A 15,963-nucleotide genomic window follows, 5' to 3' on the forward strand; every position below is an offset into this window, starting at 1 on the left:
GAATAAGTGGCAATTTCCTGGGTGCTTTGAGTCTTGCAGTTTCTTCATAATTGAGTCCTTCATTAGCATTTTTTAAGCATCTCTTCTCGTTTTCATTGCTTCACTGAAAGAAAATTATGCTTCAGCCTTCCTTTATTTCCAACATTAATACAAGTCAATATTCATTCCCCCACCACTCTCCCTTCAAGATTGGGATCTTCTTTTATGAAAAAAGGACATCTTCTGAAAGCCTGGATTCTACAAAAAATACTTTCACAATTTCAAGAAAGTGAAACCTGAAATTTCAAACTGTCTATATTTTGGTATATCAGGAAATTAAAATAGTCTAGCAGTACAAAGACCAGAAAATTAAATACTCTAAGAATAGTACAGTGCTATTTAACTCCTCTGGCTGAAGGGAGTTTAAAGAGAAGTAAGGCTTAAAGTGCATGAGTGTGTATATTTTGATAATATTTCCTTACCTCCCTCCAGTGCAGGACCACAACATATTCAGAAAGAATGACTGCATTAAAAGTTTTTCTTCCTTGTTAACTAGAACCAATGGACTCTTTTCTGACATTATGTGCCTTAAGTTCTTTCGCCATACCTCAAACATTTATTGTGCTTTTTCAGAAGACCTAACCATAGGCAGACACATTTTGTCAAGCCTATACATTGCAATCAGAATGGGTGTTGCAACTCTGACCATTAAAATAACTGAATAAAAAACCCAAATCAAATGTGTATTTTGGACTGAATGGTTTTAGTTTCCTTTAACTGCAATAATACTTTAATTCAGAGCAGGAATTATGCAGAGTCACGGAGAGCCTAAAAACTTCTCTCTAGTGCTTTAAAGTATCCTGAGTGTTCACCAGCTGCTAGTTCTGAAGTGTCTCCCATTAATCACACTGCCTAGCTGCCCAGCCTCTGTTAATGTCCTTGGTTATACGTTGTTATATGTATTCCTCTGATGCCCCTGCTTAGGCACCTGCATTACTCCTTTTCAATTTAGTTTGCCTGTATAAAAATAAGACAGGTAGGAAGATCTCTGCTACATAAAGCCAAAAGGAGGTCTCAAGAGTCACTGATCAGCCTAGGAAAGGTGAAGAGGCAGCCAAAATGGGCTTCAGTAGTTTGGTACATTAGGAAATAGGGGATTTGTTCAGGAAGGTATTATACTGTACTAGTGATGAATGGGAATCAGCCTGCATCACTGACCCAGAATACACAGCCCAAGTAGAAAAAATGTTGAAGCACCCCAGGTGGTGTGGTACCATTTGGAGAGCAGTTAATGAGAAAAATCGTGATGTGGAGAAACATCAGGAAAAATTAAGTTGAAAAAAAATTGTAAGAAATGAGGTCTGGCTGCAGTCTATCAGAAGCTGGCTTTGAGCCTAAGGAAATGCATTTTATCTCCCAGGCAGGTGGCTCCAACTGAGCTCTAGAAGAAAAACTCTTAAGTGAGATAGACTATTTTAAGAGCATATGAAAAGACAGAATAACCCCAGGAACAGCTTTAAGTTTTCTGTACTGACAGTGAACTATGAGATGCAGTTTAATGAATCAGGATGGAACCATGAAAACCTACTTGTCCTTTAACATACAATGTAGTAATAAAACTAGATTAATTAAAGCAGAAGTAGAAAACCATGGAATAAAAATAGGACTGGGCAGCAATTTTTGGAAGGATTTTTTTAAAAAGTTCTTTATTCAAAGGAATGTATGGTAATGGTGGTTTAATATTGAAGTTAAAAAAAAAAAAAAAAAAACCAAAGCAACTGATGTTTAAACGAAAAAAAGCCTTTGTAAAAGCTTTTTTTTTTATTTTTAAAAAGAAAAAATATTCATTTAACTGCTTTTATAGATCTTTTTCCAGGTTTCTTTACTGTGAACCTGATCCAGCATACACTGAAGCAACAGGGAATTTCATAAGACAATTGCAGTCCATGACAAGGTGTTATGACAAGATGTTTCATCGTCTATCACAAAATCCACATATTTCAATGCAGCATTTTAAAGATAAACATGAACACAAAATCTCTACTTCTATCTAGACTTTTGAAACAGTGGCAATGCTATTTCTGGATACTTTAAAAATGTATTTTCATATTTAATATGAAAAAAATCAAGTTCATTCTATGCAACATTAGAAAGAAACAAAAAAAGTCTAAGAATGTCTAAGAAACAGTGTATTACCCATATTTTTTAACTATTTAACCATTGTAACCATGCATATGGGCCAATTATTTACAGAATCTCTGTGGTGTGTTATCTTTTCTGAGCAATAAAAGTTATGGCAGTTCACTATTTTATTTTTCTGCTATGATGTTCTGGTTGCATGCTGGCTTCTTTCTGGCTTATCTTCCAGATCTCATAAGAGGACCCTGATCTTGCCACTACCCCAAGCACCCAACTCTTATACATTTTAAAAAGTTGTTTAATCTTAAAAACATTACAGGCCTTAAATGGATACTTCTGTATCCAGCCTTAACTCGCTTAGTAAAGCTTTGCTTCACAGAATTTGTCCATAACACTGTAAACATTGGGAGGGGAAAAAAAACCAAAAATGAACAGCTGAAGTTATCCTGCTGCTAATACAATTCATTCTCCTATAGAACTCTATATGTCTCAGTCTTGTACCAGCTTTTACATTCATTTAGGATATGTGCTTGAGTCTTAAGCCTCAAGGCTTAAGCCAATTTTTAATTCCTGCAGAAATTGTTTCATTTTTTGTCACTGTGTTTTACGCAGAAAAACATGATACACTACTCAGAGATTACCCTGTTGTAAAGCATATTGCCCAATATTTCCCTAACCTTTCTAATGGCTGCATTTCAAAAGCTACTATCTATAGACAGCACAGTTGCTGTGTCAATCTCACTTTTTTGCTCCCATGGAAGTTTGTGGAATAGAAATCATTAAGCAAACCAAGGCTAAGGAAGCAAAAGTAAAGAGTTCAAGTCGGTTTTTTTGGCTCCTAATCATTATTCCTGTCCATGCATGTACAGATAACTTAGTCCTAAAACACACCCAGCCCCTACTTCATTAAGTCTCCCTGGCACTGGACAGCTTAGCAGGATACCTTATTTCTATGGCAGTCACATACACAGTGGTAGGGCTGGTGCCCCTGAAAATGAGTGACCCACTCAAATGAACCTGGTGTCATGATAGTTTGTGTGTCCAGTAAAGCTGTTTCTATACCCTCTCAAAAGCAAAACAGTAGCAAAAAAAAAAAAAAAAAAAAAAAGGCGGGGGGGGGGGCTGGAATCATCACTTCTTTCTTCTGTTCCTTTTAAACTTCAAAATTACTATCCTAATTTTTATCCGTTATGGGGATTTTTGTTTTGTTAGCAGATTGGGATGTTTTGGTTGGTTTCTTGGTTTTGTTTTGGGTTTTTTTTTTTTGTTTGTTTGTTTTTTTGTTTTTTTTTTTGGGGGGGGCTTGGTGATTTGGGGGGTATGTTTATTTGTTTTTAGGGGGAGGTGGGTGTTTATTGTTGTTGTTGTTTGGGGGTTTTTGTTTGGTTTGTTTTGGTTTTTTTTTTCCTTTTTGGCATTGATGGGAGGGTGGCTGTTGGGGTAGGAAGACCACCACATTATGTCCTAACCTGCTAGCAATGTTTTCCTTCAGTTTCAGTATATCTGATTCCACCAAACTTTGTTTGCTTAGTATAAAAGGAAGAAGTGCAGAAAGAAGGCTAGCCCTAGGACATAACAAATTAATTCCCTAAGAATGTGTAAAACTCAAAGCTTGCTGGACTCAGAGCCCCACTATAGCTTTTGGGCCTTTCACAGCCTCCAGGGATGGTCATAGCTTGTTCTTGACAACAGGCACAGAGATCCTTCAAACTTGCAGAAGAAATTTTCAAAACCTTAAAGTGAAATAACATTTACTACAGGTGTGGTTCACTGTAACCTCTGGTTAATCTCTCATAAGTGCTAGATGGAGAAGTAGAATAATTAAAAGCAAGAAAAAAAATCTCTGCTATTTAATTCTATAATTTTATACCACCAGCATTTGTTTTTATGATCTCTGCAAGCCATTTTAGAAGGTGTTTTTCCAAGAAAGACAACAAAAATAAAACCAAATTCCCCTTATTCTTACAGAAAAATATAGCTAAAAGGTCTGCTTTAAACTGTTACTTGTGCTTTCAGGTTTTTGAAAAAGCATTGAATACTTTTAGTTAACATCATGAAGCCAACATTTTGCTTATACCATTTGAGTTTAACCCTAAACCTTTCCAAGAAAAAGAAGAAAATTATATTTGTCTCATAAGCCTCACGCTACTTGGATAAAAATGCATTTTGAAGGTATTAGCCAAGGAAGTGATTATAAAACATGAAATTACTAAATATAGGTTTAACGCTAAATCACTTCACTGGTTATTTATTATCAAAACCAAGTTGAATTGAAATTTTATTGTATCTCCAAAAATTAAAAAGCAATTGCAGCCTTCGAGACAGTGTGCAATACAATAGAGAATTGTGAGGTATCTCTATTTTCAGCTGCAAATAATAGCAACACATTTTGAAATGTGTGGTAAATTGCTGGTAATCAAGGTAAATCAAGACTTGCATAAGAATCTCTTTCAGAAATAAGTAAATAATTCAGTTTTATTATCTGTCTACATTTTGAGGACAATTGTTTGAAGACAGAGCATTGAAACTTTTCATAAGGAGATTAATTAAATCCATTCCTTTTTCTTTTTCTAGGGAATACCTTAAAATAATGTTAAATAGCAGGCAAAGGAAAAAGTTCAATTCAAGGAACGTGGATACAAGATGAATGAGACGTTACTAATAATGGTGCTGTCACAGTTAACAATTTTACTGCTTACTAGAGGCATGGCCAGTTAGGCTAGAATTACTTAGCAGCACAGTCTCTGCAACCCAGTGGTATTTTTATTTGCCACTCAGCTGTTGGAGGAAAATGCAAGTCTTTTAATGAACTATGAAATCAAGCAGTAAAACGCTTCAGCTTATGAGACAGGCTGACTAGCATCAAGGTGATATATCACGCATGCAGGGTGCTGTTCCGTCTACTACGGTACAGTGAACTCAGCCTGCAAAACTACAGTATCCACCAGCAGGCACTTACCAATAAAAGCTTTCCAAGGCAAATGAGGGTGTCTGAGGACAGCTTTAAAATATTTTATTGCTCTTAACTTCACAGAAAGCACAGCAGGGGTTGGAAAAAGGGAAAGGGTTTTCATTTCTCTTCTTTAGTGGCTCCACACAAAATTTGGTTCCCAACATAAATCCAATCCTGCTTCTAACTACCAGCCTTTTCTCTGTAAGGAAGTTCTGGCTTGGCTCTTTCTAGCAGAAGCATCCATATTACTCTAAAAATACAAAGAACATTCCTATTACAGTAATTTCATTATTACAAGCCGCACCGATTATAAGCCGCACTTCTGGGGTGTCAGCAACGTTTCGTTTTTCCTCCTTAAATAAGCCGCACCGGATTGTAAGCTGCACTTTCGTTCGCAGCAAGGATCCGCATGCAACTTTCACAAAGTTGCCAAATAGTAACAGAATCGTGGGATCACAGGGTTTACTGGCTCGGCCCTGCTCGGGGTGGCCGCCAGGGAGCGGCCCCGGCCCTGCTCACCGCTGCCTCTGGGAGGCAGGGGAGCGGTGTGCCCGCTGGTGTCGCCGGGAAGCGGGAGAGGGGTGTGCCCGGCCAGTGCTGCCAGGAGGAGGGAGAGGGGTGTCCCTGGTTGTTGCCAGGAAGGGGGAGAGGGCTGTGCCCAGTTGGTGCCACCGCCGCGCCCCCCGGACCTGGGCAGCGCTGCCGCTGCGCTGCCACTGCCCTACCGCTGCCCAGGGCCAGGCAGGCTGCGCCTCAGCTCGGGGCTGCTGCTGGATCGGACTTCTGGGTTTGGAAATTTCCAAAATTTGTTCATATATAAGCCGTTCCTGAATGTAGGCCGCACTTGCGGTTTGGGAGAAAAATTTTAGTCAAAATGGTGTGGCTTATAATCGTGAAATTACTGTACTTGAAAATAAAGAGAGCATTCCTGAACACGTCCTTAATGCTTTGATGAGGCATTTCTGTCATAGTCTCAGATAACTCAATGTTTACAATACACAAGAATTATGGGTTTAAAACAGCATAACTGTTTCTTGAATAAGTACAGTCAGGTTAATTGTACGTTAATATAGCCAGCATAAAAATATTCTCCAATATCAGGGTACAAGGAAGAGACAATGAACAGATTGGATCAGCTAGCGTTTTTCTTATGCATGAATTCTATCAGATAAAATACAAAGTGAGCAAAGGAAGTTAAAACCCTCTTTAAAAACTCATAAACCATGTAAAAATATTCAGGGAAATCATATCTTCCTGGGATAGTCATAGTAATGATAGGACTCACAACAGGTTGTGAGGCAAAGGCAGAGGAAAAATGATACAATAAACAGCATAAAATTAACAAATTTCAGAAATAGCCTTCTTGAAAGGAAACATCACTTTATGCAACTTACACATTTGAAGAGAAGTATGCTTAGGAGTACATAAGCATATGAAAACTTAAAAGTTTCTATCAACAGGTACTTCAGGAGGGCTTCAGTTTCCTGCTAAACTGGTACACTTTTCCTAAGCCAAAGAAAAGGTAACCAGCATTCTGGAGGGCGTGTTTGGGTCAATTAACGAAGAGAATGGAAAAAAAAAATCCTGATTCCTGCCTTTTTATGATGCCTTGACTAACCAATAGGTGACAACACCATCAAATCATGCAACACGTAAAATTTAGTGTAGCATTGCTCTGCATTTTTCTCTGCTGACCAAACAGCTTAACCTGTCTTTTTAATTTAAATTCTATTTCTGATGTAGCATATTAAAACAAGTTACTCCACACTTACAGTTTTGGTTTGGCCTTTCTCTGTTTTACAGACTCCTTCCTGAAGTTTCTCTACAGACATGATGAAAGATTGTTTGCTTGAAAAGGTAAAAAAAAAATGCTTGAGTGGACTCAAGTCAACTGCTGCTTAACTTGTACAAGCAAAAAGGAAATACATGCAGGGGAGAGGAATTTACAGGAAATACAAAATACAGTAATTTCACGATTATAAGCCGCACCATTTTGACTAAAATTTTGGTCCGAACCCAAAGTGCGGCTTATAATCAGGTGCGCCTTATATATGGACAAAGAACGAAAAGTTGCTGTTTTAGTTTGGAGGACAGGTGTCTGCTGAGAAAGGCAGGAGTTTCTCTTTGAAATGGAGAATGCAAACCCCCTCTCTCCAAATTATTATAATTTTGAAATCAAGGGGCTTTCAGGCAAAAATATGGGAATTAGGAATAACAGTTCTTTTCCAGGGAAATTAAAATAGAAATACAGTACTACAAAGGAACAAACTCCAAACCCTGACACAGTCAGAGTACAACCTGACACCATCAGGCAGGGTGTTGGTAGCAGTCCCATTAAATGGTGATTGCAGTCCCCTTGCAGTGACAGATGTGGCTCAGTTGAAGCAGTGCTCCTGCAGAAGGTGCAGTTTCCCTCTGGAGGTCCAGTGGTGATGTGGAGAAATCCGGTTTTCCTCTGGAGTCCAGTGGAGAAAGGGGCTACCTTATTGTCCCAAAACCTCTGTTTTTATCTTGGTAAGAAATGTTGGGCTCTTCCCCCTGGCTGGAGCAACTCCCAATGGGATGCAGTAATTTTATCAGTCATGCAGTGGGACTCAATGGGCCATTAGCAGACAATGACTGGCTGGAGGAAGGATGGGGTGTGAAAAGATAAAGAACAATGCCTTGCCTGGTTTCAATGGATGGCCCATTAGCAAATTATCTGCCATTGAGATAAGGATCACTGTCCCCACCCTCAAGAGATGGTGATAGAATAGATACCTTTTATCACACTCTGTATTGTAACATGCGGCTTATAATCAGGTGCGGCTTATGTATGGACAAAAACCAAAAAGTTGCTGAAACCCAGAAGTGCGGCTTATAATCAGTGCAGCTTATAATCGTGAAATTACTGTATTCTCCAAAAGTCACATACTGAGAAGAGAAATAGTCCAAGTAGTCAAAGCAGTTGGATTTTGCACCATCCAGTGTTTGGATAAAATAGAAAGTGTCCAAGGTCCATTCAGGCAAGCCCCAAGATTCCAGTCAAAAATCTCACTACTAGAACTGTTAATGCTCAATCCCACCCTGGACATCCACTTCCTTTTAAATATCGTGCTGTGCACGCTAACAAAGGCCATCAAAATAGAGGATTTTTTCCTAATAGGAGAGAAGGTTTTCTAAACCTAAGCAAACATTTTATACACAGAAAATACATATCATGAGGACACGCTAGCTATTGCAATGTAAATATATGGATTCATTGCTTGTTTTGAGTGCCAACTAAGTTCTTTGCAAACTGCACAATAGAATTCTTTGATGCTGCACTGCAATTAATTATTGCAAGAGTGGAAAAAAAATCTCAAAGCTCCAGTCCTCCTTGTCAAATTGTTATTTTTTTTTGTACAATGGAACAAGATTCTTAGGTCCTTGATTTAATAAAACAACTTTAAATGCGGCACTGTAGAATCTCATTCAGTGGCTAACATTTATTAGAAAAAAGGGATCAAAGAAATGAAGTGTATTTGTGCTTTGAAATGTGGCCATAAAAGTGGTATCATTATGGTCTATGCTTATGGTATCTCAATGACCAAATGGGTTTGATTTACATATAGTTGGGTTTTTTGTTGTTTTTTTTTTTTGTCTAACTTCCAAAGTAAACTCAACAAGGGAGGCTAGTATGCAAACACTTACTGCACTACACTCAGCAGTGGCACAATGGCATTAGAACAGTCACACTGGAACATGGGTATGTAAAAGAAAATGTTAATTTGGGGAAATAATTACAAGAAATTATTAGCTCTCAAGCTAATATGATCTTTTGTACAGACTGGCAGAATATTTTGCTACAATAGTATATTTTTGTTTTCAGTGTTTTGAGATAAGAAAACTGAAGACCATATTCTTGCTTTAGTATGAGAGAGTTCATATCGCCCCAAAACATTTCATCAACTACAATGGCTGCAGTTGCCTTAAAAAATTCACAGCACTGGCATCTGTTATGAACAAGACAGGCAGAGAGACAGGCACCAGAACTGAGACTGATAAACACCCAGAAATACTGGAAATCTGACTTCCTAGAGAAAAAACAGCGCCTAGAAGCTTGAGGAAGAGTAAGAAAATTGCTCAGATTGCAGTGTGAGGTGAAAGAACACAGATAATTATTTCTAGGTTTTATTTGGGATTATTTTTGTAATGTTTCATGTTAGTTTGCTTCTAACAGTGTTAATGACTGGATTCATATACTGATGTGGGATTTTATGACCCATAGAACTGCAAATTTTGCAGTTCGCTTTGTACAAACAAAAAGCAACATATGAACACAAAAGAATTTATAGCAAATTAAATAGTTTATTTAGTTACTTTGTGATGGAAATCCATATCAGTACAGAAGCTATTAAAATGATCATGTCAAGAGGTGAATAACTCTCATGGCATCAGTTAAACAGTATGTATGTTCTTAGAAGGAATACCACTAGTCTCTTCTTTTTACAGATTGCCTGTTTTCACTTTACGCCTAAGTGGATATACCAGTGCTGCAAAAAGCCCACAAGATTCAGAGTTTATCTGCCTAGGAATACAACATCTGACCTGCTACTGAAAGTCCTCCACATACTGAAGGACCTTGGCTGACCACCAGATTGGTGCAAACTGATCCTTTCTCTGTTCCATTGCAAAGTATCTACAAAACCAGACTGTACACTGTGTCCATTTTCTCTCTGAACTTTACAAAGACAAATCCCAGAGTGTGCAAGCAGTCATGTATGGATGTTAGGGAAACCCATAATGCTGTGTAGAAAATGAATTGTGCAAATGCTGGAGACCTCTGCACTCCATGCAAAGGCAGTAATTGCATTGCCTTGCATTCTTAAGCCCCCTCTAAAAATAGTTCATGGTTAGACAGAGTCCAAAACTGGAGACCAACATGTTGCTGACACAAGCTGAAGACTCTCAGCTCTCTACTGTCTCCTGATGCAACATCAAATTACTTGGAGAATCAACAGTGCTGTGCTCTGATTTTGTTTAGCAGCAAAACACACACACTACCATTTCTCATGTTTGGTGATGCGACTGTTTCAGCCACATCCTAAAAAGCTAAAAATGACCACCTGAATTCAAAACTTCCCACATTTGAGATATCAGAAGAACAGACTCTTTATTCAGTCACTAAAATATGCACTTAAAAGGAGGCTGAAGAAATGTTCCTCTGTTTCAGGTGGTAATCAGGGGAGATTACACAGAATTATCATTTAATATATAAAGAGTAACATGCCTTAATTTGATTCACTTCTGTTCCACCTAGGACAGGGGTGCACTGTTCTAGTCCTTTGATAGCAACTCCACAGAGATTCTGCTGGCCCTTGGATCTGAGTCATCCTAGTCATGCCCTACAACACAAAGTTTACTAATTTGGGCTGGGCAGCATACAGGGCTGACTTTACTGCTGGCAAACGAAAATACTGCATGGACCAGTGTGTTCAGCTGAGCACCACCCCGAGGTACCTGAGTGCTCTGCTGACAAAAACAAAAGCATAGGTGTTGTCATTCCACCTCTCTTAGACCACAAGAAAGAATAGCACCTGGTTTCCTCTGGGTTACATTGGGACTGCTGCATCTGAGCACAAGAAAGGAAGAGTGAAGAAAAGGGCTCAAGAACTGTATACATTTCCAGTCACAATGAGCACATTTTCTTGGGAACAAGTATCTGTTTCCCGAGAATGGAAAGTTTTTTAATCTATTCCTTCACTGTTTGTAGGGGAGAAAAAAAGGCACCACAACAACATATGGATTTTGTTTTCTTCTACAGCTGTCAGAAGACTCCAAATAAAACTCCTGTCATTTCCTCTTTATTACGAACATTAGAACTCTCACTGTAGCTGCATATCTGTAGGACTTTTCTGGAAGCTCAGAATAAAATGGATGCATTTCAAAGCTAACTACAGTCTATTTATAATCCAACTGAATGCACCTTCTCATCTGCAGTGGGTTTGTGAATTCATATTCAGTATAAAACTGCAGGGGCTGTCAACCCTTCCCAACAGATATCCTTAGTGTTATCCTCTGTTCTCTCACAACAATTGTGCTTCTTGCAAAAATAAAACCCTAAGTAATAACAAAAGTTTCAATGCTATATGTCCAACTCATCACACCCAAGTACACTTTCTACTGTGGAAGTTTCCACAATTACTCAGATATTTAGAACACTAACTTAAGAAAAGATTCTTTATTGGTTTAAATATGATGCTGCTCTGTGATGATGGTATAAAATTATATGTATGTTCATAGTTACTTTGAGAGCACCAAAAGCTAGGGAGAAATTGACTTTCTACCAAAAATCCTGTAACAGAACCTGAATAAAATATATATATAAAAGATATTTTTAGACCTCTCATGATGTTGAAACTTATGATTCATTAATATTTTAACTTTCCAGCCTGGAATATTTTATGCTTCCCTTTTCATTTAGTACCTGAGTAACCAATCGAGTCATTTGGGTGAATATACAGGTATCCATACATGTTTAAGATTCATTGATTCAACATTAAAGAGCATGTAATTTCCTATAAAAGAAAGCTGTTACTGGAATAGATCAAAAGCAATGTTCTATTTTGTCTTTCAAACAAGTTTGAGTTTTCCCTATTGTACACATTCTAGGAAATAAAACCTTTAAAAAAACAAAAGAAAATTTTAAAAACCCCAAGCACTCTCCTCCCTCTGATTTTCAACAAAGCCCAAGATGAGGACAGAAAGCAAAACACCCCAGCATCCTACAAAACCTTAGAGATTCCCTTTCACTTTATCAGGATGGGATTTCATGTCTGTCACCTTTATGAAAACAAGAATATTATTTAACTAACTGCTAGATATAGAAAGTATTGTCACATGTGACAATATTCTTAAGGTTAATTTCAAGTGGAAAATGATTACTTTTAAGTAAAACCTTTTAATTGGGCAGTAGAGATATTTTTACTTCTTACTGAATGTTTCATTTCATTAGTTTCCAAAGTTCATTCCTCTCACTTGGTAGTTTTCTCACCTGAATAACTCACAAGACAGTTTGCAACTCAAACCTGGGCCAAGATTCTCAGATATGTTCCGCTTCATTTCAACACCATTGAAATTATTACCTTCAATAATACTATTATCACACTGGGTTCTGATCCCTTTTAAAAATCAGACCTGACATAAGCGAAATCCTTGGCAACACTGGTCAGCTTCTATAAAAGAGCTCATCACATATTAGCTGCTCTAGGGAACCCCTCTCTCCTAGATATAATTGAACAGACTTTGGAGGCAGCAAGCAATTACTAATCTATACAGGGAAAGCATTGTGTGAACAAACTGTAAGTACTGATAATTAATAGTCAAATCCTGATACTGCTGTAATATTTATAAATTTCTATTTACTTCAGCAGGGTTGAGATTTTGTCATACTACCATAAATATATTCAGACATTGCTGTCTTCTCATTTCTAATGATATACAGAGATGGTAAAAAACGGATTGCACTTATGCCTATGCCCAGCTCCACCACTGCATAGTTTTATGTCAATGACAAATGCATTCAGCAAAAAAAAACCCTCCAGAATGTTTACATCTGCATACACATAAACATCTGCAAACTGCATCATGAAAGACATTATTTTCAAGGTAAGGTTCAAGCAGAGGTATCTGCAAACTTTTTGAAGATACAAGATGGAACTCCTTCTATTATCTTCAACATGTTAAAAAGGCCAGAACAACATTCCCATTCTATTCAGTGGCTTCTCTCCAAACAGAAATAATGTTCTTAAACAAAATACCATAATAGCTTTACAAAGTGTTTTCAAGGAGTCACAAACACTGGTCAGGATGTGTAGGATCCAAATGAGGCACATTAAAAATGCATGCAGTTGTCCTTTCAGCTAATGGTTTGCTAGAGCTCAGATGTACTAGCTGGCTTTCAAAAGCTATTGCAGGCACTGTGTTCAGAGGACATTTATGTTCCCACCTCAGTTAGGCCTTTTTGTAGGTCTGTCCTTAATGCCTTGTAGAAGCTGTCTTTTCAGCTATTTTCCCCCAATTTATACTTTTTGATTTCTCAGGGAGTGCATTATTGAATACCTTGACATTTGGGGAGGACAAGTGCCAGCATCAATTCTATTGTTTATTTCTATGAAGTCTTTGTTGTTGACTTTTGTTTTTTAAGCACATTGAATTACACTTCAATTTTTACCCAAACACGGATAAGAGAACAAAAACCAAACCAGGAAATTGCTGCCTTCTAAATAAGTGTGAAGGAAATGTAGATGTAGTCATATTTCCCTAATGAATTCCACTACCATCAGGAAGAGGTTGTTGTTTTGGTTTACAGGCTTTCAAACTTTGCACCTACAAGCTTTTTCATGCACTTCAAATGTAATTTCTACATGATGGAGACTTTCAATCTAGTTAACTGTTAATGGCTCAGACTACCAGCTAGCAATTTCTGGGAACAGTCCAGCCTCAGGTTACTTCAGCATTGTTTTTCCACTTCTTTGAAGCTTTGGTTAATTTTCTATTTTAAAAGGAAAGATCAAAATAAGACCCCTCATCTTCACCTCTCTCCTTTGGTTTATGCTAATAAATCCTGTGAGGTGCCAAGTCCTGCACTAACTCTGATGACTGGAGAATTTAGTTTAACATATCTAAATAAATACTCAAACCCCACATCTTCTTTCTTGAGGGAACAAAACAAGACTTCTCTGGTAATGCAGAATCAGATGATAGAAAAAGATAATTTTTTATCAGAGAGTTGAAGAAAACCTCATCTGATATGGAGCCTCATTATTAAGTATCTGCAGTTTTGATGGTGTGGCTGTTAAACCTATTTAAATGTAGCAGGTGTGAAAACACTAACATTATTTACATCTTACAAACTGAAATGCTTTCAAGTCTTAAAACTGACTAAACTCTCAATCCCAGCAGTAAAACACAAACAAGAAACCCATCTTACTATGCAGATTTTAAGATGTGATATAAATATATAGCCATAAATAAAATCTATTTTTCCTTGTAAAGAAAAAAATATTAAAAGCCATTCTGTTAAGCATTTTTTTTTATTAACAGTTTGTGGAGATCACTTCTGAAAACAAAATTCTCTCCACTTCATTGTGCTCAAAACATACATTGTGATTAAAGCTATAAAAATCAAAATAAACCTCTTTACAGAAATATTTAAAATTATTTCAAACTTGTAAAGCAGTCAGGTGCCATGCCATATAAATTGACACAGAAATAACAGACACTAAGTTTTAGCTAAAGGGTCAAGAGAACTTGGTTGACAACATGTTGCACTTTATTTCATGTACTTAATTTCATTTAAAGTATTTCACGCTTGAAATACTTTAAATAAGTGTTTTACTTCTCAGAAAATTCTCCATCTATCAATATATGCGTCCATTAATATTCATTATAACAAAGTACTCTCTATGCATGTGAATTGTGTACACTGACTACTGGATTCAACTCAAGTAGGACCTTCCTCCCACCAAATCACACTACTCAGTAGGTATTGCAATGACAGTCTTGAGGGGTTTTAGGTTTGTTTATTTTTTGGGGGGGTGGTTGTTGTTTTTCCAGGGGAGGGGGGTTGGGTGTTTGTTTAGTAACTTAACGAGGCTTCTTGCCCATTTACCTTCAAAGCTGTTGCTTTGCAGTGGCAATGTATGATGGCAATGCCCACAAGGTTTGAAAGGTAGCACCCAAGGCATCATGAAGAAACAACTTGTTTCTACAGGAAATGTGTTTGTTACCCCTTGTGTGTCAGATGCCCTGGCTGAAAACCCTCTAAGAGTTTTGATGCCCAAGCAGCAGCACTGGAAGCTGTCCATGTTAATGCAGTTTACCATTATCTCCTTTCTTGGTTTCTGTGTGTTATCTGTTACAGACTTCCCAGACAAGATGGAAGATAACCATGGAAGGCTGTCTTTTGGCTACTGATATAAATTGCAACAAATGTTCAATTTAGAGAGATTCAGTTCACTAGACTGAACTTACTCCTTCTGCTCATACCCCTGAAAACATCTCCAGCACAACTTTTCCTGGTATTTGAGTAATAGCAGGTTACCTTCCTCTAGGTTCTATTTTATCTGTAACCAGTCATATGCATCCTGTTATGCTCAGCTCCACTGCATGTGATGGTTTCCCACATTTCTTCAAAGGAAATAGCACAAATGTTATCCCTGACAAGTGCAAACTCTACTAGTGCTGTCCACTGCAGGATGTAATTATGAGCTTTGACAGCTAAGTGCAGTTTGATATTTCCCATAAACCATTACTTGATTCTAAGCAGTCTCTCCATGCTCATCCATGCCCTCCTTCCAAGGCACTCCTTTGAGAAAGCACAATTAGTTTCTAGAATCGTGTGCATATTGTAAGGCTGGGATATCTATTCCAAGCAGACTCAGTCTATCTTCACCTTTCTCTTGTTCTGATTTGAGGTTCTGTTGCCAGTCAGAATTGATTTGCTATGAAAAATTGCTATGAAAAGAGGTACATACCCGAGGATCATCATGACTGTATTATTATATCTACTACTCACATTAAAGAGGTCAACTCATAAGCAGAAAAATGAATCTAAGAGAATGACATTTGTACCAAATAAAACCTCCACATAAATTATACATGGATACCAGTGAATCACAGGCCAACTTCAAAGCTTCCAGTAAAGTGGGTTTATACAGAATCATTAAGGTTGGAAAAGAACTCCAAGACCATTGAGTCCAACCCCCATGTCAACCAAAAAAAGTGCTAAGTGCCACATCCATTTGTTTCTTGAACACATTCAAGGATGGTGACTTCACCACTTTGCTGGGCAGCATGTTCCAATGCTTGACAATCCTTTCAGTGAAGAAACTCCTCACTATATTGAACCTAAACCTTCCCTGGCACAC

General features: G+C 37.7%; 1 protein-coding gene across 6 annotated transcripts in view; it reads right to left on the reverse strand.

Annotated features, from left to right (window-relative positions):
* Positions 1-15,963, reverse strand: part of NKAIN2 (sodium/potassium transporting ATPase interacting 2) — a 534,629-nt gene that overhangs the window by 425,704 nt on the left and 92,962 nt on the right. For 3 of the 6 annotated variants that reach the window (XR_004417341.1, XM_033054572.1, XM_042779093.1), the window contains exon 2: positions 6,844-6,919. The exons of the other annotated variants lie outside the window; for them this stretch is intronic. Coding sequence is in view for 2 of the 3 variants with exons in the window: in XM_033054572.1 (XP_032910463.1) it covers positions 6,844-6,903 (60 nt within the window). In the remaining variant the exon portion in view is untranslated. The remainder of the gene's footprint in view (positions 1-6,843; positions 6,920-15,963) is intronic. 6 annotated transcript variants of the gene reach the window in all.

Source organism: Catharus ustulatus, chromosome 3 (genome assembly GCF_009819885.2).
Source record: "Catharus ustulatus isolate bCatUst1 chromosome 3, bCatUst1.pri.v2, whole genome shotgun sequence".
Taxonomy (NCBI): Eukaryota; Metazoa; Chordata; class Aves; order Passeriformes; family Turdidae; genus Catharus; species Catharus ustulatus.